Raw genomic sequence first — 26717 nt, 5'->3', positions numbered from 1 at the left:
AACACTATCAAGAAGAGATGGCTTAAGATTTTGTACAGACTGAAGTCAAAATCCTGACACAAGTCTTCTCCATTACAATCTGTTTTCTAGAGGTTCCTAGGTGGCCTGCAGGACTATCATTGAACTATCATTAGCTCCCATCCCTAGGCCTTCTATCTTAAATCACTAGACAAAGATTTCTGGTGATCTGTGTGTGAGAAATGCAGCCCAGGTCACTGAAAGAGCAATTCAGCTGTCTGAATATATGAGTCTGACACCATTTTAGATTCCTTATATTATCCCATCTGGCCACCAGCTCACACTCCAGATCTACAGCTGTAGATCCCAGGTCACATCTGCCAGCTCCAGGGTGTTTTAAATGGCACAAGATACCTATTTTTAGGCAACCAAATTGCCCCCTAAGAGTTCTTGTTGTCTGGCTCCCTGTGTGCTGACAGAGCAGACCCCAACAGTAATGTCTGCAAGATCAAAATATGGGTGAGAAGTAGGTACAGTATAGTCTGATCTTGGTTCAGTCCCAGAAAATCTACTTCCATATAAGCGTATACACATCTGTGTTGCTGTATGAGAAGTTGGTTCAATCAGGGTTTTCAAAATCAACCTAAAGCGAATCTTACAGGCTCTTATATAAATTCATATGTTATGAAATACATATAATTCTTGTATAAATGGAAATGACAATTCTATGCAAGAATACCCAATGTTAAGTACCCACTTAATCTACTTAATCTGTTTACAGACTCAATTTCAGCATGCTGATCAAACATTACATGCCATTTAGGGGTGTAATGTTTTGGGGGCATGGTTTGGGGTAGAAAGGACCTTAAAGACCACCTGGTTCCAACACCCCTGCCATGCACAGGGACATCTCCCCCCAGATCAGCTTTCTCAAAGCCCCATCCAGCCTGGCCTTGAATACTTCAGGGATGGGGCATCCACAGCTTCTCTGCGCAGCCTGTGCCAGTGCATCACCACCCTCAGAGTAAAGAATTTCTTCCCAATATCTAATTTAAATATACCCTCTTTCAATTTAAGGCTATTACTTCTTGTCCTATCACTATACCCCTTGACAAAGAGTCCCTCCCCAGGTTTCCTCTAGGTACCCTTTAGGTACTGGAAAGCTGCTGTAAGGTTTCCCCATAGCCTTCTCTTCTCCAGGCTGAACAACCCCAGCTCCCTCAGCCTTTCTTCACAGGAGAGGTGCTCCAGCTCTCTGATTATCCTCGTGGCCCTCCTCTGAACTCACTCCAACACGTCCATGTCTTTCTTGTGCTGGGGGCCCCAAAGCTGAACGCAGTGCTCCAGGTGGGGTCTCATGAGAGTAGTGCAGAGGGGAAGAATCACTTCCCTCACCCTGCTGGCCACGCTGCTTTTCATGCACCCCAGGATATGGTTGGCTTTCCAGGCTGCAAGCACGCATTACTGGCTCATGACAAGCTTTTTATCCACCAATATCCCCAAGTCCTTCTCTGTAGGGCTGCTCTCTATCCACTCATTGCCCAGACTGTATTCATGTTTGGGATTGCCTTGACTTAGGTGCAGGTGCCCTGCACTTGGCCTTGTTGAACCACATCTTGTTTGCACAGGCCACCTCCCAATCCTGTCACAGTCCCTCTGGGTGTCATCCCTTCCCTCCAGTGTATCAACCACACCTCTCAGTTTGGTGTCATCCACAAACTTGCAAAGGATGCACTCAATCACACCATCCATATTGCCGACACGTTAAATAGTACTGGTCTCTATCCAGACCCCTGAGGAACACCACTTGCCACTGGTCTCCACTTGGACATTGAGATGTTGACTGCAACTCTTTCAGGACAACCATTCAGCCAATTCCTTTTCCACCAAGTGGTCCATCCATGTCTCTCCAATTTGGAGACAAGGATGTCATGTGGGACAATGTCAAATGCTTTGCACGAGTCCATATCAAAGACCATTCATTAGTTGCGAATATTCAATTTGCATTTGAGGAACAAACTTCCCCAGTCTGGTCCCAAAATTAAAAGGCAATTGTGACCTCTTTTAGTGTCCTAAAGTTACACAGTGGGAGACAGCGAGCCCTTTGCTATCATTCCCACTCATTGTCTGTTCACTGCATCTCTTCTGGAGGCAACATGGTTCCTAACATTTTGGAAGTAATACAAAATGGCAGCTCAGAGAAACATGAATACGGGCAGACACTGATTCTGACAAACCTGTAAGATCTCTTGGCAAGCTTTGGAACAATACTTGGAACCAGAGCCACCTGTTAAACACAGTGGCTTATATTATTTTAGGCCTTTTCTGCCAAAACTGTCTGAATAGAAATCTATGAAAAGAAAATTAGAAACCTATCTCTGTAAACCTGTATATTTCACGATCAGAGAGCAACAACACAGACAGCATGGGTCCAAGATAATCCCACAGATCTCCTGAAGGGTTCATCTTTTATCAGGTACCTCCCTTTTCCTGTTGATAATTGCAAATATACATTGCCCTATTTCTGTAGGAATCACTTGGAAACAAAGTTGGTAATAGCAAGCTGTTCGAAACAACATACTTGCACATTTATTAGAATCCCAGGTAGCTGAAATATTTGATTGGGTTCTGTTCAATTAAGAGATATTCGTGAACAATAGCATAAACGGTTTTTCTTTCATTTTCAAATGAATAGCTGACTGCTCTTTGTTTAAGAAATACCACTTGCACAGTTAATCATTTGACCACCTCAGGTTGAGGCAAATAAATATATTTTAGTCTGTTCTATGATAAACGAAATTTGGAAGTTTGAGTCAAAAACCTGTCAATGGTCAGGATGTATAATCCATCTGAACAAATATACTCAGTTTGAAAATGAACCAAGTAGGAAATACATCTACTGAAAAGCTAACCAAAAACCTGCTCAGAAATTCTAGTTGTTCTATAGCTTCAGTGAGTGCAGGCTGGTGTTACTATACATTATGATTTCTCGTTCAGTACCTGATTTTTTGATTTTTCTTGCAAAGAACCCCAGCTTTACCATAGTAAAGATGTTGCGTGACACAGATGAAATATCCCTTTTCTTCACTGTATAATGGACATCAATTTGAAATGAATTTGGTACTGCATCTAACAGCGGTTGTTGCATTTATATTGGGAATATTGAGAAAGACAATATTGAGAAAGTCCTATGCACTGTGACATAACTAGAATGACTATCAAGTCAGCAGGTATGGGAAACTGGATGTAGCAGTCAAAGTTTGTTTCCAGGTAATTGGTGTGATGAAATTAAAACATAAAACACAAACTTTGTTTTCAGTATATAGGATAAAGCTCACCTATTTAAAACAGAGCAATGGACATAAATCAAAATCACAGATCCCCAAATCCTAAGACTGCCGATACAACTAAGATCCTGCTCTGAACCTGTTTTTGTAAAGTTAGTGGACTGTGCCCATTTCCTTTGTAAACATCTATTACTGATAACTATTCTTCTGCCCTGTTCTATTGTCCAAGTATTCCTTCATCACAGCTGCACTTTTAACATTCAGCATCTGTTCATACAGCATGTTCTGGAATCCTTTTACCCTAAAAAGGGGGAAAAGGGGAAGGGAAAACTTTAAACTTATGACTGGAATTACAGAACTTGGAAGATATAGGCAAAATATGTATGTGTTGTAGGGCAGATTACTTTTCTTAAAAAAGAAGTCCAAACATCCAGAACAAGCCTTGCTTAAATGAAAAAAAAAAAACAACCCTGACCTCCAGTGTTAGAGATGGACAAACTGATTAGAGTATGTTAGGATGATGAGTGCCAACTTTAATGGTCTGGTCTAGACCACACTGGAGTCAATAGAAACACTTCAACTTGTTCAGTGGGATCTGGATCAGGTCATCATCGAAAACATGTACGAGCTGACAAAATGCTGCCAGTACATCAGGCTTTCTTACCACAGTCATGAAATGAAACTTCCTTGCCAGCATTCACTACTTACCAAGACAGTTGTGGCCATCATGGGCTAACATGAACCCATCGTAGCAGGTACATCTGTAGTTGCCTGGAATGTTGATGCACTCATGGACGCAGCCTCCATTGTAGAAGTCATTTTCACACTCATCAATATCTAAAACACAAAAGGAGGATAAAGAAGTTTTTGTAAATAGAGAACCCTATGAATACAGGAAAATTCTCCAGCCAAGCATGATCTTTGAATATATGCATGCTCCTAATCATTCTATACACTTATATTGCATATTCCATCCAATAGATGGCTCAGGGAATTATGGGCAGATTATATGAGGATCATATGAGACTGAAATTCAGCAAGCTTATGCCTAGAACACTCCTTCCCAAATTAACTGTAGTATGACCACAGGAAACAATGATACGTTTTCAGAAAATTTTCAAGTGATTTTGGTATATTTTTATATTTAAAATGTACTTTTCATTTTCTGTTTAAAATAATCAAGCAGACAATGAGTTAAACCATACTATTAATACAGTGTAATAGATAAAAGTATGCCTTCTTTAACCAGAAAGTCTTCTCAGCACAAGGATGACTTGATATATTCCTGACAACACATAAAGCTGTTTTTCTGTGCAATAAATCTTGAAAGATACCATTTCTGAAATAGCTGTCACAGTCTGCTGAGCTCTGTGAAGTTGCTCTTGATAACACAGTACAGTTTTGTCCGTCTCTTTCCCTTTCCCCAAAAAGAGAAGCCCTGTTATAATTTTCTCTATTATTTCACATATGACAGTGACAACAAAATTTAAAGTTTTATTCTTAGAAAGTATGTTATTCTTAGAAAGTATGTTAGAATTACTGTTAATTATGTTTTGTACACTGGCATGCAACTGGAAAACCACCATGAATGACAAGAGATATTAATTCTATTTCAACTGCAACCAATTCTATTATGATCTTCCCTGACTCATATTAAAAAAAAAAAAAAAAATCACTTCTTCACTCATTCTAGAAAGTGCAAACTTTCTTCTTTTTACAGATTGTATCTTGACTTACAGATGGGATGTCAGCATTACAATTGCTGCTGTGAATCAGTTGCGCACATCAACCAACTAAAAATACACAAATAATTACAGTCTCATAACTTGATAACTGTCAGCTCTAAATCTGTGGTGTGCTAAACCAAAGTCCCCACCTACTGTCCCTAAGTTACATAGTGCATGATATACTGATAAAGACATCTTCAGAAAATAATCTGTTGGTACATTAAAGCTATCCTGCCTGTACATTTCAAATGTGCCTTCCATTGCAGAGGTGGATGGCATACTTTGATATTAGGATCACACAGACTCTCTCTCTTTTTTTTTTTTTAAACTTTCAAAACTATCACCAGAAAAGCTTAGCTACCTGGTATCATACTCAGAAACAATCCCAAAACAGCATGGTAGTCTGGGAAAAACAGATTCTTCTGAAAAGACAGCAGAGACTCAGTCGTTCACTGGCACTTCAAGCATTTCTGCCCTTGGTCTAAATCTAAGGTTGTGTACCTCCTAGCACAATCCTTTGAGATGTTTGATTTGGCAGAGCAGGCCCCCTCCAACCTTCTTTGTAGGTCCTCCCCCTCAGGTCTGCCTGCCCCAGAAACCTCCCCAAACCTCAGAATAGCCTATGTCCCCGTCCACTTCCATCCAACAGCTTTGAAGCCCTCCTTCTGCAATCTCCTCAGCAGTTCAAAATGGGAATGACTAATTTAACTCTATTTGCAAAAACAGTTAGCTTTTTTTGTAACTCAGAGTTCAGCACAACAAAAATGCTGGAAAAAAGAAGGTGGAGAAAGGATCTTAATAAAAATAATACCTACTGATGAAAAGTAAACTTCCTAGTCTTTGAACCACTCATCTGTTTTGAAAAATTCCCATCTTTCACTAAGTACTTTCATCCATTAGCTTTATCAATGCCTAGTCAGCGCAGTCTGTGGGTGTGCTCTGCCTCCCAGAGCCCAGTATGACAACAAAAAGCATCATTTGTGATTTTTCCTGACAACACTAACCAGTAAATCAGTTACTGCTTATTGGGGCCATTCCGAACACAGCTGCACTACAGTAATGCAAAGTCCCACAGATGCTCTCCTGTCTTTATAGCCCAGTAAATCTGGGTACACATTTCTAGAGAATTCTAATGAGCTCTCCACTTAATAAATATTTGCACGGTTACTTAACCACTCATGAATATTGTTAAAAGCTTCCTATCATTCGAGGGCTACAAGGATAAAATCAGAGACCTACAGTAATGTCATGCTTTAAATGGGCCAAGTCAATAACTGAAAAGCACATAACAGGACTTTGGTGTCAGGTGTGTACTTTAGTACGCTCCCGGGAAAAAAGATAACTTCATTTTAAGATTTGTTCTTAACTTTCATCCAGCACCCAGTTTTGTCTGAAGAGGAAATTCAGAAGACAGTGTGATCAGTTGTTACGTTACTCAGCATCAGACTGCAATGCACTGATCAATCCACTTCCTTTTTTCAAACAATGAAGTAAGACTATCTGTTTAAGCAAGCAACAGAAGAGCCTTACAAAGGGACAAAAATCAAAGAAACAAAGCCTTTTGAATGCTTACCCTTTATATAATACTGATTTCTACAAAGCTGTACTGTGATTAGAGGCACAAGGTGCTGATGTAACACGAATACTTAAGTTCCAGAAAGGGTAATCTAGCAGATACATAAACCAGAAAAACAATGAAAGGAAAACATTTTTTTCATCTTTTTCTCTCATGAAGTTCCTGTTATGTTAATTTTTGCCAAAGGATTAGAGGATTACTTTTTGTACCCCAACAACTGTACAAAACTAGGAGTGAAGCCAAACACTCTGCCTATTTTTAAGAGACATGATGTGCGACTTCTTTTTTTTTCCCTGCTGTTTCTTCCCCCTCTGAAAACACAATTTTATTTCAGAGACATCATCTATTGGCTGAGTGGAATTGCTATCTCCAGTACTTCTAGTAAAAAACCAAGAGGATAAGACTGGTGATTTCAACACTTCAAAAAATATATATACATATTATCACAAAACCAAACCAAAGCCAAAAACCCTCGAAGTTGAAAGGTTAAACTTCTTTCAAGTTCCAACTGCACCAAGAGAAATGCAGACATAGTGCCTGCAAACAATGCAAACACTACTCTATCTTCTCATATCCTTGAAAAGGGACATTCTTTAAAGAATGCATTAATGAAAGTGTTGGACAACTGTAATTTACAGGCAGAATATTACATGTGACATGGCAGGATATGGCTTCCTCAGTTAGCCTAATACAGCAATAAAAGAATAGAAATGCATTCAAAAATACAAACACTACAGGCTTGCTCTTAATCTGTTGTAAAACTCAAAATTCCCACGGGCCAGCTATGTTTGCTTCCTTCTGTTTAGGTCATATCCTATTATTTTTTTTTCCCTGTAGTTGATAGAACTGGTTGTTAATCAGATTGTTGGCTCCAAACAGCTCTAACTCAGAAAGTTAACTTTTTCTACTAATTTAGTACCTTCAACTATCCTTACAATTTTTTTTAGTGTTTGGTTTAATATTGTCATTCACTGTGAAGGAATTGCCATAACACAAAACCAAAACAAGCAGGTACATGCAATGTTGAATTAGCAAGGTTTACTGCAATCCAGCTCTCAGTGGGAAGCCTACGGTTGTATCTGTATTGGCCAAATATTGATTTTTGTATCTACATTGGCAAAATATAGGCAAAAAAAAGTTTTTACTCCAAGTAATTCCAGCTGTGCAGACAGGCAACTCATGGGGTAGCTGGTGAAGAAAATGCCAGAATAGGTTCCCTTAAAAAAGTATTGTAGTTTTCCCTCTAGAACGAATTCATTTTATATGGTATTACGCTGGCAGCAATTATTGAAGCTCTGGAAAAAAAACTAAATACACCAAAACGGTTAAGGCAGCATAGAGCCATTTATAATAATGATACAGTCTGCTAAGAACCTATTTATGCTTACTGCATTTAAATAAGACAGCAACTCCCAAGGCCAGAGCTGGATGTGTACAACCACATTTTCAGTTGCCAGTGAGCTAAGTTCTGATCGTCCCTTTCTGGAACTGGTTTAGGAAATCTTGAAAATCCACTACTTGTTTCAAAAGTTTTAAAAGATAACATTATTGGGAGAAAAAAAAAAAAAAGGATAAAAAGAAACTTGCTTACCTGGGGGTACAACTAACTGTATAGGTTCATCTGTCTCACAAGATGAAAGAAGCTTGTATACTACAGTGTAAGTCCTTCTGGAAAGCAGAGGTGAATCTTTTTGTTACAACCTGGAACTCTCTTTCAGCAGCCCTAAGGAATGCAGCAATGTCATACAATGCTATTGTCCTCCTCCATCAACTTGCTGCTTAAAGGGTACATAAAGTACAAGCCTAATTATTATATAAGCATCCAATAACTTTTTAAAATTCTAGACAGTTATCTGAGAAAATCTTAGCATTTGATAACATAAGGAAGTGCTGTAATTTGCAATCACTGAATTTGAGTCATAGGAAGAGAATCTGAAGTTGTCTTCTTTACGTGACTTAATTCTTTTTAGTCTGGCAGAACCTGTATCCATCTTATACAGACTGACTCTTCTTTCATTATTACTGCTGAGACTCTCAGCAGCCCAGAAATTTGTTTTATTTGTGTATTCTGCAGCAAAGGGATAGCACCCTCAGAAGTCTCATGAAGTCACTGTGATTTATAAGCCTCCAGAGAAGCAGATCTGCCAGGAGCATATACAACTTGGCTAAGAAATGTTCAAAATAAAACAAGAACTGATCTCTTCTGCTTCCAGCTTTCTGGTTTCAGCACAGTATAAGACATCACTATGTAATAACTAATGTCCAAAATACAAAACAAACTATAAAACAGACTGAAGAAATGCTTGTTCCCATTTTGTCTAAACAGTTTCAGCCTGCTATCATGAAATTTGCTGTGCACTAACCATCCTTTCCAAGCAGAAGGCTGCAGAGACATTATCTTAGGAAAGTATAAAATCCACCTCCAGCAAAATCCATTCCGAGTCTTCATGAAACCAGTTGCCACTCATCACATCCTCAAATGTCCAAAAATCCTTACAGCACATACAAGAAAATGTATTTGTCAGCACAGCTACAGATCATTGTGGGCAAAGCCACTGAAATCAAAGGAAACCTGTGTGTGGAGTTGACACATTTTGGATCAGTGTCACAGCTGAACTGTCAAAGATGCCTTATGGCTATTAACATGCAAGAGCAAGAACAGCTGAGCCCTGAAAGTCAATGAGCCAAATTCAGCTTTCAGTGTTGAATTTCACAGATTTCTACAGAAAATTGGGAAGTGTGCATTGTAACAACCTTTATCTTGGCATCTATCAAGGACAGCAGAACTTCAAAATAGGAGTAGGATTGGGTAAAATATGGGTTCATTTGAAAGTACTTCTAGACTACTAACGTAAGGGAAAATCTGGAGTTAATTTAGTAAACACAAATTATAATTGACTTTGAAAGAAATAATTTATGTGCTTGGACATTTTAAAATAAATAGCCAAAGGAAGCTGTCTGCCCTCATCAATTTCTTCTAAACTAAAGAGTCATGAACAAAACTAAGCATACAGGTATATTACACAGATGTGGGGTATTTCCTAAAGCAGTTGGATCTATAAAACAACTAGAAAAATAAATATTAAATTCTTTTGTAAGTGTGCAATGGACAAATCTACATATTTATTCAGTATCTAAAGAAAAAGATATTTCTGTTTTCATCTTTATCTGTTAATCTAGCTGCTTTAAACAAAACACTGCCAAGGGGCATTATGGAGACGTTAAATAACATTGTCTTTAAAGACTTGCCAAAGGAACCGTGTTTTTACCTTCATGCTCCATGAGGGGTTGCTGCTAGCCCTTGTTTCACCTACAGAAGCCAGAGCATACCACTTGCAGAATTGTGTATTATCAGTAGTTTTGCGCATATTGGCCTGTTTCTCCAGAACTGGTATGCAGCAAAGGACATTGCAAAATGCTGGAACACTTATTTCCATGTGGTAACATTTTGCACTTTTATGGCTTCTCTCTTAAAAGGCCTTAAAGAATTTTTACTGATTCATTACTGAGTTTGGTCACTGTTCCTCCCAGAACTAATGCAGCATCTTCATGAAAAAAAAAAAAAGAAAAAAAAAGTCCCATACTAGCTTCCAGTTCTTATACAATTAAGAATAAAGCTACAGTGTGAACAGAGCTTTTTTCATACGATTGGGAAAGAAGTGACTTTGTAATATCTAAAGGTGAAATGCCCTGGGGTGAAATCCCAACCCTACAAAAGTCAAGAGGCATTTTCGGCATGGGTTTTGTGGAGCCAGGATAACATTTTTTCTGGGATGTATGGTAAAGAGATGCCAGAGACAGGATCAGGAATTAAATTTCTTGTTCCCACTTACAAATTCAGAATAAGAAGCAGTGTAGCATCAACACTGTTACATTACTTTTAAGGAATCAGGCAGAAATGTAGTAACATGCCAACTGACAAGAATACGAACAAAGCCCTGGATCATAATCAGATCAACATCTGATATATTTTCATGGCTTTTGCAGTCCCCAAATCTAGTCATTAAAAAGAATAAAGCCACATTATTCCCACATGGGAATATTTATATATACTCTGTTTCTTTGGCAGATTCTACATTTAATATACTTTCAGGAGTAACACACACCCTGGATAACCTGAACTTCTTAAGGTATTTGTATTTCCCATACTGAGTTGCACTTTCCTGCCAGAAAAAAGGCTCACACAAGTTAAAGACTGTTTTGGTTAAGCGCAGCCCAAATTTGCTAGAAGTTCAGCTCTCTTTGGAAAGCATTCAACCAGAACAAGACAACTAAAATGATAAGATTTCCAAGGAGTTCAGCATCAGCAAATTTCCACATGTTCAAAAATACTTGAAGCCTTTCAGTGTTCTGCTTTTAACATTTCCAAGAGTTGACCCAGCTAGATGTTTGAAGAATCAACTGGTAAAACGTTACCAATTCCTCTCAATATGACCTGCTGATACTCTGCTTCCCTCTGTGACTTTTGTGATGGATGAATTTTGCACCATATTCCAAGTCCAAATTTTATGAAGAAAATACTGACATAACAAGAAACTGATTCATTTATTTTCTTTCTACTCCAAACAAACCCTTGACCTCCATTTCACAATGAAGTCCATTTCCAAAAACCCCTCACCACGAAAAACTTCCTAGGTCACTTTTTCTGTAAGAGAAAACAAATTCAAATTTATCATTTGTCACATCTGGAAACAAATCTGGCTCCTTCTGATATATACATATATTTTAAATACTCAAAAATGCTAACATCTTTATTCTTTAGATGTTGTGACCTTGGAAACATTATGATCTAATGAATCAAAGAAGAACACACTGCAGTTTTTATGGCTTTCAAGTTGTCATGATATTTTCAAGGCGCTTGTGCCCAAGAAAACTGTAAAATTTGATAGCCATTAGGACTACTCCGAGAGCCAAGGTGAAGGGTGAGCAGTATGGGAATGGGGTAAAACCAGAAAATACAGTCTAAGGTTTCTCAGTGGAGAAAGAAAAGAGTAGAATAGGTACAATAGGTTGTTTAGTATGAGGGTTTCTTGCAGTTTAAATCCCTCAACAGCCCTTCTACTAAGGGTACTGTCCTTCCAGTGTTTTCCATGTTAGCACATCCCTGAAAAAACAAACAAACAAAAAAAACCTCTAAATTTTACAACTTTCTTCAAAAATGTCACAAAGCTCTATTTTCCACTATTAAAACAGTAGTAAAATGAAAATGCCATGCCAACTTAATGGAGATGGTTTGCAATCTGTGGCATTGTTGGGGTGTTTTTCTGGAAGACATCTCATACAGTTTCCCAGAAAACATCAAGTACTCTGTTGCAGTTTTATTTGCTTCCTCTTATTATGGGAATGCTGAGCATAAAATTCATCATACTTTGCATCTTGTTAAAGTCCTTGTCCAAAAGAGGGGGAAAAATATGAATCCAAGCCAAATTATGCAGGGGTATGGCCAGCTGGTTAAAAAGTACATAGATTTTTGAAGTGCAAACAGCCTCAAATTTATAACTATAATGCCTAAAACATTTAGTATGCACTTGAAGAATAGATAAGATATCAAGCCATTAATCACTGTCAGTAGGGTGGGACTTTTTTATTTTCTGTTTGTTTATTATTATGTTCTTCTCTAACAATAATTATCTCCTTATTGTTAAAAGTTGTTAAAAGTCATAAAGAGTGAGGATGACCTTATGAGAGTCACATTCCCTTCTTGAGGAGGAGATGGACTAACTGCTCTGGGAAAAAAAAAAAAAAAAAAAAAAAAGGCTCACAGATACACAAGCCTTTTCTAAGGAGGCAATGGAGTATATGAACTTCTGAATTTATCAGCTGTAGAAATATAGGTGTGTTTAGCAGTTACTGTTTTGTAAGTTTTAGTTAATGTTCTTCAAATATCATCCAGCATACAACAGGAAAATTAAAGAGTCACATCCAAAGATTCTGGTAGCTAGACACGGTCGTGTACCAAGTGCTGTAAACAGAGTTCCACTGACTCAGCTCACACTGTTAAATGGAACAAGGCAGCAGACTGAAAATCCAAACTTTCTGCAGTAGCTGCATGGTTATATTTTACATTTATTTTTGACAGTGAATGAACATCACATTCTTTATTCATTAATAAGAAATACAGTCTCTGGAGACTCCCCTTCCTTATATTTTTCTTAAATTCACCTTTCTCAGTTTTCCCATCTCTTCTCTTTCTTATGCACTTCCCTCCTTTCCCTCAAAAAATTGACTCACTCCTAGTTCAGAGTCAAAAGAAAGTTTTTAATAGCTGGGCATTTTAATACTGAAACTTTGCCTCTGGGCATCAGATTTGATATACTCTTCTAAATGAGAGCAGAGAAAAGAATCTCCCCTTTGATTCATATCTGCACTTTGGTGCAGGTATTACTGCTTCAGTGTACACATACTTTACCAAAGGAAAGTTATCACTGAAGTACAGAGGATTAAAAATTACTTAAAAAACAAAACAAAAACAAATAAACAAAAAACCCACAACACCAAACTTAATGCTGAGATTTTGCATGCACTTGGTGTCATTTGCTGGCCAGATAAATACCTTTTATGGTGGTACATATAACAATCCAGAAGCAGGAACGAAGAGGAGATTGAATAAATAACATGGAATATTCTTCATTTAGGACCGTGCAGAGTTTTTGACTGTTTAATTGATAAGTCTTCCTATTGCATTAGTAGTTTATATAGCACTTTTTGCCATGAATTACTTTTGTGGGTCTAAAGCCTTTGGACAGCTACAGTCATTTATGGAAAAAAGTTTTCTATTAAACAGAACATGAATAGAAAACTTATTATATACATTTGTACATTATGTAAATTTATACCTGAGTATTATCTCTACTTGACATTTGCCATTCTAATCAGCACAATGGGAACTGATTTGGGACCATTCAAGCTCCATTCATACTTAATATAACATTTTACCAGATTTAAAAAAAAAAAAAGTTATCCTGCACCAGGCATCTTGAACTCTTGATTATAGTTTATTGTGGTTTCACGTTTTTCCTAACTGATATTTAAACAGATTGGCTACAAGTTCTTTGAACTGCAAGTGAGATACTCAAATAAAGATGGATACCTGCAGAGCACATAACATTTTAGAGTCTGTCTTTATTCAGTGACTGCCATGCCCGACAAGCTCAAGCAGAGAGATTTCCTGTTCACAAGCTGTTATGAATGTGAAACATGACATTTGACAGCATTTTCCCCACCACTTCTAAATCACAGCCATTTCCACCACAGTTCCCTCTTTTAATATAATGGGAAATGTTTGCTTCCACATCTAATCCTGCAAGTTCTTGGAGATCTAATGGGAGAATATTTTTGTGTGCCTTACTGCCACAACTGGTGTGCATACATCCTAACAATTATGGTTTCAGTAAATCACAGCAGGAGCTTATTCCTAGATCTTCAAATTGAAATATGCAACTAAAAACTTTGAGGAAGACGTTTAAAAGTGTTAAACTCCCTCATTCACACTGACACCACTCACTCACGTTTTTCCAACCCTTCTGCACATCTTCCTCATTTGCCAATTGTTTACCTCCAACCTTCCTTTGCATTTCATTCTTAAACTCCTGTCCATTGTCAAAAGGAAACAATCCCAAGCCTCAATTTTGAAACAAATTCTCTTATTACCCAAGAACCTTCATGTCGGAGAACAGAAGGTAGCTATTCCTCCTTGCTTATTTCATAGTATGCAGTAGATCACATTATAGTGTAAAATGGAAGACTTCTCAATACCATACAGCTCAAGCTTCATGCTTCGCTGGCAGATTAACGCTACTTCAGCTTCATATTGAGACAGCTAAGGCCAAAAGAGGTTTGAGGAGCTATACTGTAGCGGTTTTCAACAGTCTTTAGGAGCTTTTTATATGTTCCAGCAGAGATACCAATCACTGTATAGCAAAGTCAAGTCTTCTGACAGCAGGGTTTCCTTTTCAAATGATTTTTTCCGTAGATGCTTTAGCAGTAGCTCTTGGGCTAGTGCAGACTCCTAGCTGAGATCTGTTCTGTCGCACTGGTTAACCACTCAAGAAATACAATGTACTTTACATCATGTAGAATTTTTAGAGTGTAGGGCTTCCTGTCATCCTGTATTATTTGATCAAACTCCCTATTTCATATGGGATGTGTATCAGACATGAAATTTACCAGGCTTACAAGAGAACTTCCATGTGTATATACCATACAACTAATCTATCTATAAGCAGAGCAACTCTTATTGCACGCACCATGAAGCTGCTGTGAGAGAGTCACTGCACACACTCAAATGACCTGTTCAGGGCTGCCCTTCATTTCAACATTAGTAGAAGTCCGATGGCTACTTCTAATGTGATACACAGGGGTCTCATTCGTGTCCTCTTACAATGCTGGACCTAATAGTTATGAAGCCCAACAGATTAACTCTGCATATTATTTTCTCACCTGTCCCAAATGCAGACAAATCCAAACATTTCCTCAACAGCATCCTTTATGGATAGAAGGCCTCCCAGCATTTTAGTTTGCAAAGAGCACTCTGTACAGGCTGCTACTCTAAGGCCTTCACAAGTGTGAAGACAGTAACTCTTTCCCTGTTAAAAAGTAGCTGACTGGAGGACAATTTAGATGATCAAAGCACAGATCCTTCTTTGTGTCAGTCATCATTTTTGCCACAAAAAGTTTTTCTAACGCAGAACTGTTTATCTGGACTAGGAAGGTCCACACGATAGTAAAACAGCTGTAACATAGGACACGCTGAAAACAAGAGCATGGCTCATTCATTAAACTAAATGAAACAGAAGTCCCACATACCTTGTGGTAATTTAAGACCCTAGAGTAATTTAGCAAGAGTAGTATATTAATACCTGCATGTTGACTAACTTCCAAATCAAATCATTTTATATTCCACTGTCCTTACAAGGAGATAGTACTGGGGATTTCCTATTTTCCTTCTATTTTCTATGGTACACACAGAGTGCAAGCCTGTTTAAAGACTATTTCAATGCTCTAGCCTAGATACAGATGCAAAATCTGTATATAATTTATGCTTTCAGAAGGGTTTTTTTTTTTTTTTGGCAAGTCCTTAAAGATGCTGAGTCCTGCAAGGAAACAAATTGAGTAAAATTTTCTGAGATGCCACTACAACCATAAGAATTGTCTTCTCTATGAGGTTATGTATTTGCTTCAAGAGGATCCTAGAGGACTAAATTGAACAGAAATTAAATAAAAGATTTATCACAGATTTTTTTGAAAAATCTGTGATACACAACGCTCAAACTCATTTTTATCTAGCACCCTTCAACTTTATGCACTTATAGAAGGTAATAATGTTACTAGGCTACAGATTTTGTTATTATCCAAGAGTTGAATACAATCAAGTCACTATTTCTTTCTGTGATGACCAGTTCAAGTTGTCACAGAACTGCGCCTCATAATCTCAACTTTCATCAAGTTAAATCTTATTAAATTTATGATAATATAAATAATACCCTAAATATGAGCACACAGCACTGTCTGAAACAGCTGTAGGAGCTATTGGAATCAGAAGTCAGTGGATTTGAGACTGTACAATCAAGAATTATTTCCAGGATGCCAGAACATTTGGAAATTTTTCTGCACAGCTCAGAATACTAGCGCACCCCCTGAGCTTTGTACTAACAATTCTATAGTCACAATATGCAAAGTGCCTGCCATGTAGCATTGCTTGGGTACAGACCAACCACTTTCCTTTTTTTTTTTTTTCTTCTTTATTTGGGAAGCATGGCCCTGGCCAGTAACAACAGGAAACCCTGGATGATGATGATGGTCAATGCAAAAGGATTTTATTTTCAAAAGAATATTAGAATATTACATTAATGTAATGTCTGACAGTTCTAAAATGTTATTAACAAAGGGAGTTCATCACTTATGTAGGCTGTCCTTTATGCCTAAAAAGCCAGAAGTAGATCTTGTGAGCCAGAGCTCTATTTATAACCAGAGGCAAATAATAATAGCGAAAATTTGAAAACCTACAGTAAACAACCTTTATTTTTTTAACCTGTGGATGTGTAACAATCGTTCAGCAGAGACCCAGATATGCAGACAGTGACCACCAGCATGGAACCCATCAACTCTTTCCATCATTACCCTTTACAGGCTCATCGAAACATTCCCTAGACTCACTGGCCAGTAGAGAAATAAGCGAGAGCAGGGTCTCTCTGAAAAGGAACTAAAGAAGCTACACACTCCACTTTGCCTGGGACGCAGGGGTGAAGGTTAGGCAAGGTCAGGGCAGGCTGTACAAACACATATTTCACAGTGAGGAAAATCCAGGAAAAGTGGTAAGGACGAAATTTAAAGTTCAACTGTGAAAAACACCATTGTTGACCTGTGAATCATCAAATATTTTCAGTTATAAACTGTGCTTGCATCTGATGTTTGGACAAGAAAGAAAGATAGAGCAAACAGATGCAATAACTAGCTCTGCCAAGAAATTAAATATTTTTGCTCCATTGTTCAAATATCCGTACTAGAAAGTACCCAGGGCTTCCAGTGCTGTTAAGGCTATTCAGTTTAAAAAAGAATGAAACTACAGATAAGGAAATAGTAGCATGGACATTTACTGAAAATTGAAGTCAGTTTGTATTTGTAGCCTGTAAATTTTCCTTTTGTAGCTTTATATAATTATATTTGTTTGTTACTTTTGGGAGGTTGTTAGGTAAAAGAACCAAAGAATGACTACAACTTCTGTACAGTATTCAAACAGTACCATGCATTTGACTGACTACGTCACAGCAAATTAATTGTACTGCCTTCTTCCCCAGCAGCAGAGGTATAAAAGTGGGTAAGTTTATAAAAATATTGGTTGTGTCCTGTAAACTTATCCCAAACACTCTCATTTAGATTATTTATCATGGAAGGCCTTTTACAGCAATGCTCTTTTATTATGCACAGATAAGCAAAATTTAGCAATCTCTTGACTAAACACTTGATTAACAACCCAGTAAACAGCTGGTTTTTTTGTTTGTTTTGTTTGTTTGCTTTTCTTTTTTAAATTGGACAGCACATCCTATATAAAACTAGAGATTAGAGAAGTCACTTTTTGAAATGTTCTTGATGAATTCTCCATGCTCCTCTTTTCTCCTTCCCATCTTTCTAGATAATCCTTTTTAAAAGCTATATCTAGTGTATTTTCATAGCATTTCTAAGACATATAAACAAAAGTCCAGGAGAGAACACATTATAACATTCTTAGTTATTCATTGAAAACAGGGCACCAGGCCTAAATAGTTAACTCACCCATGAGTAATAGAGGACTTTACCCCCAGTAAAAGGCTCATAATTAAAGGGGTTTTAGGTGTTTATCAATGGCTCCTGGTTTAACAATGTAACTATTTAAAGTTAGATTAAACATCCAGATCAAACTTTTTAAAGGACCTATTTGTTTTCCACAACTGACTTAAGACTCTCCTTAATGAAGTCTCATTTTCAGAAAAGCAGGAAGGCCAGTCATTCTGAAGATATTATTTGCCAGGCTGAAAAATTAATAACTTGTTTTGTAGGGTTTGGCCATCATCATGTAGAGACAGGTGGTGTGACACTTATAGTAAATAACTGTAGGCAGGAGGCTCACAAGAGGCAAATGTATATGACTACCTGTTCCTATGCAATTCTTTTCCAGCACACAGAGCATGGCTAAACACCTATCTACTAACTGTGTTTTGAAGAACACTTGTTGAAGGAAACATACTCATTTTCCATTTCTATTCTGAAAATGAAATTAAACACAATGATTTGGATGAAATTTCTGGCTCTAGAAGTCTCCAAATCACTAGGTGCAGATAATGGTTACATCATTCTTCCATGTTCAATTTTTTATAGTCTACCCTAAGTGTCCGCTGTTGACTGTTGTCAGAGACTTCACATCAACCCAGACAGATCCTTAGTCTAACTCTGCTTGGCCATCTTACACACTCAAGATATTGAAACATAAATACATGTAGGTATGTAGCATGGGTAATTAACTGGAGTTATTTGAACCCACTGTAAAGAGTCCTGATTTTACTTTTTCTTCTAATGGATATAAATTAACAATCTTTGTATACTCTGTCAGCACAGAACACACAACTACACAGTAAGGAAAAATTATGACGAAAGCTTAAAAGATATTCTGAAGATCTGACAACTAAGCAAAGGAAACTGACATTCAGGAAGGTCTGTCCATCTCCATAGCTGGCAAAAGTGACTTTTGTTCGAAGATACTTAAATGCACATAAATGTCTAGCAGGCTTAGTGTAAACAGCTGAATTTGCATTTAGTTTAATGCAAGCAGACAACTCACAGTTACTGGAATTAAAAGCAATGAAACTTTTTAAAAAGGTATCATCACATGGTCTAGCAGCGCTTCCTGAGTAGGATGCAGCAAGAAAAAAAATGCGTTCTAAGAAAACACAATTTGAAAACAAAACAAAACAGCTTTTTGCTAAAATGAAGTGTGGTGGCTTTTTGTTTGCTTTTGTTTTCTGTGTTTTGTTTTTTTTTTTGGTGGGAGAGAGTGGGGGAGGGGTTGGTTATACCTGTACTGGACAGGTTGGATTGCATTTTAAATTAGAGAATAAATAAAGTAAATGGGAGACTGAATTTCATAATGATTGAATGAGAATACCGCAGCTTAAAAATCACCTGTCACAGTTAAATTTAAAGTACAATTAAGTACAGAATACTTTTCAATAATTTTTAAAATTAATATAACAGATTTTTTTTTTACTGCAATTTAGGCCTCATGAAGGAGTTCAATGTAAAGCCCATAATCAACTGTGTGAACAAAAATGTTAAAGTGAATTACACAATGTATTATTAGAGACTGCAATTATATTCCTAGTACACCATCTAATTTGTGACTGACAAGCATTTAGTGAGGATAAGGAAATGCAGGAAGCTAATATTTATATTAATTCACATGTTAATTTTGTGATTTGTGACCCTAGAAAATTTTAAAAATAAATAAATAGAGGCAGCAACATGTTTTCAAATTACTACAGAAAAAGTAATCCCCACACGCACCATCCATACAATTTTACAGCCAACAGACGGAACAAAACCACATGGAGGATATATTTTTTAATTAAATGCAATACAAAGACAATAATGGTTACCCATACTCAGTCTAAACAATTATCAAAAGGGCCTCAGCTTTTAAAAATAAGTCATTTAAGAATGGCTTACTGTTTTAAGCATAGGCTGTTTCCAATTATAAAAAGAGCTTTTAATTAAGATTAGTAAAGTCTAATTCAAGCTACAATTTGGTTCCTTTAGTTAGCAAATGTCTATTAAAACTGAGCAATTAAGGCTAAATGGGTTGAAGCATTTAAAGCACTCCCCCCAGCATCAAATACTACAATAGAAAAGACCATGTCAGTGACTAATTCAGACCAGAAGACATGTATTTCCATTAGGTTTTATATTTCCTTGTTGATCATAAAGTTTGCTTAAGAATCCATTGGTAAACTAGATTTTCAGTGGAACTTAATTTTTTTATGTTTGTATACTATGTAACAAAATATAAACCACAAATTCTGCAACCTGACACATATAGTATAATATTTACTCCTGCAATGGCTTTTCTCCCTTAATTTTGTATAGTTCAGTAATAAAAATATGTACTAAGCTTCTCAGTAGCATATCTCCCCCTTTTAATAATTATTTTCATACCTGGCATAAGGGTTTTGAGCACATATGTTGTGTGTACTTCTGTCAGGTAAAGAAGAATACCAAGATTTGTACTTATGTAAGTGCCTTTTAACGCTTTCCCTCCCCACCTCCCACTTCCCATTTTCACAAGTTCTTCAAAGACTGAAACTCTTCATGCTTAGAATCATCATTGAGATCAATTTATTCCATTAAGTTTAAGCAAAAACATCTGAGCAAGCTTGAGGCCTGTAGTTGTGAATGCATGGCAGGCACCCACATATCTCCCCAACCAGCTGTGGCAGCCCCCTCATGCAGCAAGACCAAACAGCAAACCTCTCATACATTACCTGGGGTCTCCCAGACTCCCCACAGGTACATGGACCCTGTCTTAAAAGTCAAATTGCATGGCCCAGACACTAGACTATCCTTTCCATTAAGCATGAGACCTACAGAATATAGTTGGTATTAACAGGATCATTTAGGTGGCTTCACAGTTACAAACACTAGGATTTTCTGCAATGAGTGGTGACTAAGAGAAACATGCTGGTCCTTTCAGAAAGGATCCCTCCAACCCTTATGTTCAGACTCATCCTAACTCAGACATTTTATCAGGTAATCCTATACAGGATAAGGATTGATGTAGTATTCCCATTGCAGAGCAGGCTACAGCAACTGCTTGTCACCTTCCTTACAGGTCACAAGACACTTGCCTTGAAAACTCTGAAAACACACTGCCATTGTCTAATCATAACATCAATATTAATGATAATGACTAAAAACTTTACATTTTTATGCAGTACAGGAATGTCTTCCAGTAAATCTGTTCTACTTGGATACAGACTAACACACAAATTTACAAGCTGGAGTTCCTCAGGATACTTAAATATATTATCTGACATAAAGAGAGAAAAAACTACAAAGTGTTATTTCTGCCTTAGCACTGCTTTTTCCTGACCTTTTTAAAATACTTTTAGCCTTATGTTTCATACCCTCCAAAGAACATTATGTCAGTAAGTTATTCTAGAAAATGGATGCAATTCCTGTTGCTATCCTGAATAGATTTTTGTGTGCTCCCTATTCAGAACAAATGCTAAAGCTTTTGCTTCATGAGACCATATGTGATACGATCAACTGATTTTCCTTATACAGTTCTCACATATCATTCAAGAAGAAGAATTATAAAAATATTTCAAAACAGAAACAGTGAAAGGATGTAAAGTGCTAGAGGCAAAAAGAACTCAATTTCTATTTAGGTTTAGAAGTGACTATTAACATAAAACTTAAGTGACAACACTTTGGATTTTATCCATACCACAAAAAAAAAAGTTGTTTTTCCTCATCAACTGGAATGGCTAATCATATTATAAACAAAAATTTGAGGGGGTTGTTTTTATTAAGCCCCTGAGAGAACTGTAACTGAGAAGTTCTTCCATTCTGAAGCCATAATCTCCTTAGACGTTAAACTGTTTGTATACAGAATGAGCTGCTTCCATCTTCACGTAATGAAACAGTTTATACCTAATGAAACAGACTACACCAAAACAAACCATTTTAGTCTTCAGGTTTTCATTTCAGGAAAATAGGCTGAGGTTGTCTATTCCTGCCTTATTCTCTGGCGTGCTCTTACAGGTCAAAACAGTTACAGGTCAGAGTAATTCTGGCAGCCCTTGCTCCCTCAGTCATTGCTTGCACTCCGAGTATGTCCACACACTTCAGTCTTAACAGATGTAAATTCACTGTGCAAGGAATTCAAGCTAAGCAAAGGCCACAGGGCTCCACTTGCACAAAGCCAAGCATGGCACAACAGGCTCTGCCCTCCAGTAGCTGAATAGTTCTCATTTAGCCTCCCTAATGAAGCAGTTTCATGACTTCCGACCAGTCTGAAGCACAGGCCAAGCAAGACTGCCTTTGCCCAGTGTGCCCAATTACCCTTGAAGAAATCCTTTAGCAGTCAGAAGTAGGAGCAGTCAGCTGTTCAGAGCACATGCCTTTCTGGTGCGTAATATACCGAGGCCATTATTAAGGATCGCGTGTAGCATACCACTGCACAAGCAACAACTGGGATGGTTTAAGAGAGACTGGTGTGAGGAAGGAGGACGTGGAAAGAAGCACTCTGATAATTTTTATCTTTAGACAAGTTGGAATGAATCAGAAAAACATACGTTTCTGAATAAACTCAGAATTTGGTGCTTCATAGCTAGAGGCACATCTCAAAATCGTGTTTTTTATGTAATCATCTTCCAAGAAAGTTTAGCAAATGGAGGAAAACTGCAAAAAGAATAAAGGCACAACTATGTTCAGTAAAAGACAAGAACATCACTAGAGTATAAAGTCAGATATCAAACTCCCGCATACGTGCTGATTAAAAAAAAAAAAAAATATGCACTACTCACACTCTTCATCCAGCAAAATAGATATGCACTTACTTCAAGCACGTTATCACTGTAACAGGAAGACTATTTGCTTAAAAGCTTTCTATGTAGCTTCAGCTTCCAGATAATGAAAGCAGAACAAAAGCAATCCAGTAATTTTCTTCTGACAACAGCAAGAACTTGAATGCACAGCAGTTATGTCATGGAGTACTTTCAGAGATGATATGTCCAATGATATGTCCAACAAATATTTACTTCTGCAGTGGTTCCCATCCTCTGTTCTTTAAAGCACATTCTGCAGTAGACCCCTTTCCAGAACAACACCAAATCAGTATCATCAGTATCCATATTTTTTTTCAAGTAGAACGTTGATGTTCTTTGAGCATGATGCCTTATGAAACATGAGGACTGACAGTAGTTCATGCAGACTAAAGCATGGGAACCTCAGTACGCTGAGCTGAGCTCTCTCAACTTAAAATTGTTAATCTGTTAAAAAAATATTACAGGAATCAGAACTGGTCATTTAATCCATTTAATATATCAGGTTCTGTCATTAGTGGTTGTACTCTAAAACATCATCAATAGCTGTGAAATCACGATCTTGAATTTGATGTTATCTATGCGGCAGACAACACCAAACAAACTGCTCTTGTTTTAAGCACTTGGTTCAGGTCTAAAGCACCTGCTAAACAAAAGCCTTATATCAGCTCATTAAATGATCCAAAGACTTTCTTTTTTCTTTTCCTTCAACAGTGAAGGAAAAATTGTGATATTCTACAGCTCCAGAAAAAGTGCACTGCAGTAAGTAAAATAAGGTGATATCTTCAATTTAGTAAAGCATTTAAAGGGAATTAGTTTAAAGGGTAACATCTAGTTATGATTAAAGCACACACTAAAGTACTCTGATGAATTCAGGCACGTGAACAAAATAACTCTTCAAATCATAACATAAATGTATTCCTTCTGCTGAGCATCTTAAATGTGTACGAAAGCCTTGAAATTTCAAGGTAGGCTGTCAAAATCTTCAGTTTCTTATGTGCCAAGTATTTATATATGGGCTACAATTTTTCATGAAAGTTATTTGCTTCAAACCAGGTCTTCTTTCAACTGAAATTTATATACCAAAATAACAAAACCAAACCCCCAGAGGTGCTCCCCCCCTCAACCCCAAATTGATTATATGGAAAAGTCACTGCTTTAGTGCATTTAAAAAAAATCTCCCCCAATTACTTGAACAAATTTTGTGCTCTCATATTTTTGAACAACCTCCTGAAAGAAAGCAGGGAGCATTCATTAGATTTCTGGGAACAGAAAAAGCTGACAAAGATACAGAGCTAAAAACTCACCAAACAAAAAATAACAATTTAAAAATAATTTAATAATAATCATGATCAAATAAATTCACAAGCTAAATTACCTGCTGAAATTTAGATAGAAACTTTCAAAAATCTCTCTCTCTGTCAGTGTTTTTGCAGCCTTAGGCTGTAGTGTCAGAATACAATGACTCCAGGAACCAACCCAGATTAGGAAACCTACTCACCTTTTCCGCCATTTCTTTCAGTCACTATACCACAGTTTATTGCCTTTTCAGTGTAGAGCTGCTTACGGGGCCATGCTGTAATCCTTTGTTTTTTCTTCCTTTTTTTTTGGGGGGGGGGGGGGGGTGGTGGTGGTGGTGGTATTTCAGTGATATTCTTCACAGTATAGCCTTGCATCAGTTGATGCTGTGTGAAAAAGCATGATCAAGCAAACAGGAACTCCCTAAATCAGTGCATTGAGAAGATTGAGAGTATTATTCCTTTTCCCAACCAACTGTACATGTAACTATCTGCTCTATTTTCCTCCATCCCAGGGCTAGCTGAAGCTAGGCAAGACTTTCCCTCTTGTTATGGCTCCCATTAATCCTGGTCTAGAACAGGGTTGGGTTAGTTCCACTAGTATAAAAGCTGTATCCATCATCCGTAATTACAATTACTGTCTCTGTCCTAATAGTATTAGAGAGGATGCTACCTGGCTCAAATGCAGAGGAGACAAAAGCCACACTAGCAGAGCTTATTTGGGCAAGGATTAGAGAAAAAGCAGAAGGTCACATTTCCCAATTCTTCTTCTGTCATTTGACCAAAGGCTCCCTAACCACCTGATGCATCAGTGTATGCATGCATTTTGATACTGTGTTGGACACACATGCTTACAGCCCCCCCCAATCAAATGAAAGCTGACAAACGGTGGCAAACCATTTGCACCGATGTCTTTCCAGTCAGCCGTCTGAGGAAAGAGCCATGAATCTGTGGGGGTGTGAACAACAGGGAAAGGGCTGAAGGACAGGTGAACTCTGAGATGGCAGTGAAGCCCAGAAAAGAAACAGAGAAAAGGAGAAAAAAGAAGAAAAAGGTAAAGAAAACTGCAAGTTGATGGGAACTAGTTTGATCTGAAGATAGAACTCAAGAGAGAGGACTCATAAGGGGTCCACAGCCAGCAGCTACCAGGTCTCCGTTCCCAGGAGTCTTGCAATAGGACACTGGCTCTCAGAATAATACTGCTCTAACTGGAATAAGCAACTGAGATAAAGGACAAGGCAGGGAAAACAGAACAATAGTTTTTTAAAAGGCAAAAATGCACTAGGGATGGACAAAAGATAGAGAAATGAGATTTGCAGGGAAGTGACAAGGTTAAGGGACAGCTAAATAACAGAATAAACAGGACAACAGAGACAAAGGCTGCAAGGGAAGAGGACTACATCACAAATAAAGGTGCAGGTAGGAGAACAAGTCAAAGTAAAGAGAAATACAGAAATTGAAGAAAACTGGGCAGTGTATGGCAGACGTTTAAAGAATGAAGACAAAAGAAGGACAGACTCACAGACTCTTACATACTGAGCTTAGTACAATCTATTTATGCTCCTTCATTTTATTATAATTTTTCTGGCAGATAACTTATACTGTATATTTGGGGAAAGAAGAAGTTCCTGTTAAATACCAAGTTTACATCACCATCGGAGGCCACCCTGGGTTCTGCAGCTCAGCAACTGCTGAGACTGATGAAATTTTATATATATTTATAAGTTCCCAGAGAACCCATAGACCATCCAGCAGACAGGGAGCTTATCAACTATTTAGAGAAGTGTCCTTGGAAAAAAACATTTTTTCCAAATCAAGAATTACATGTAATGCTTCTGAAGAATGAGACCATATTTCTATCTGCATGGTATTTGTTTATGCAAAATGCAGTGAAATTTGTATCCAAGAAGTATTTCTAAAAAAAAAAAAAAAAAGAGAGAGAGAGAGGAAGAAAAAAAAAGAAAAAAGAAGTAAACGTTCTTTTCCAAAGTGAAGATGGAAGATTTCCAAACTGGACCACCAGGGGAGCTGTTCACCGAAGTAGCATTATGGGCTCCCAGAAAGTAGCTCTGAAAGGTAGGACAGGGTAGGGCGTAAAGGTGAGAGGAGAAAATAAGAGCATGCGACTCATGGGGACTGATGGCACACTGAGCAGTTAAACAGGTCGTGTCATCACAACTAAGGGTTTTATTGGATAAACTGCTGAACTAAATCAGAAAACCAAATCAATCTGAAAGAAAAAAAAAACTAAGGCTCAACCCTGGCCAAAACAAGACCCCTAATTAAAGGAAAAGAGTGGAAGAGAAAGGAAAAGTTACCATTAGCTGTTAATTCACTTAGGCTGTAATAAAATTCTGTTTTATTAAAGAATGTTCTCAAGAGTATTTTCTTGCTTGCTACTCCTTCTCCGTCCCCTAAGCAACTCCACTCCATGGAGTAGTTCAGAAAACTGGCAAGCTGAGAATTAAGCATTAAATAGTACAAGATAGGGGAGGAGGGGATGAAGAAGCACAGATAGAGAAGTCCTCAGAACTGAGTTGTGGGAGATGCCTTTATCAGCCTAAACTGATGCATCAAGTTAGCCAGTCAAATGAATATGATTTACAGAGAAGAAAAAAAATGAGTTACTAGCTCGAATCAAAGAAGATGGTTTATATTCTTCCTCCCCCACTTTTTGACAACGTGTAGTGCTTCAATCTAGAAGCTGCTTTCGATGAAGTCAGCACAATGGCTCACCCAGAGTAAACTTATTATCTGTGTGATTAGAACTGGGAAGATCTGATGCTGAAATAAAGATC

General features: G+C 37.6%; 1 protein-coding gene across 13 annotated transcripts in view; it reads right to left on the bottom strand.

The window, feature by feature from the left end:
- The window catches only part of SCUBE1 (signal peptide, CUB domain and EGF like domain containing 1), a 245313-nt gene that overhangs the window by 177702 nt on the left and 40894 nt on the right, over nt 1-26717 (bottom strand). For all 13 annotated transcript variants that reach the window (XR_013941095.1, XM_080562708.1, XM_080562709.1 and 10 more), the window contains one exon: nt 3954-4082. Coding sequence is in view for 12 of the 13 variants with exons in the window: in XM_080562713.1 (XP_080418839.1) it covers nt 3954-4082 (129 nt within the window). In the remaining variant the exon portion in view is untranslated. The remainder of the gene's footprint in view (nt 1-3953; nt 4083-26717) is intronic.

The sequence above is a fragment of the Anser brachyrhynchus genome, assembly GCF_964034855.1.
Source record: "Anser brachyrhynchus genome assembly, chromosome: 1".
Lineage (NCBI taxonomy): Eukaryota > Metazoa > Chordata > Aves > Anseriformes > Anatidae > Anser > Anser brachyrhynchus.
This window is presented reverse-complemented; position numbering and strand designations above follow the sequence as displayed.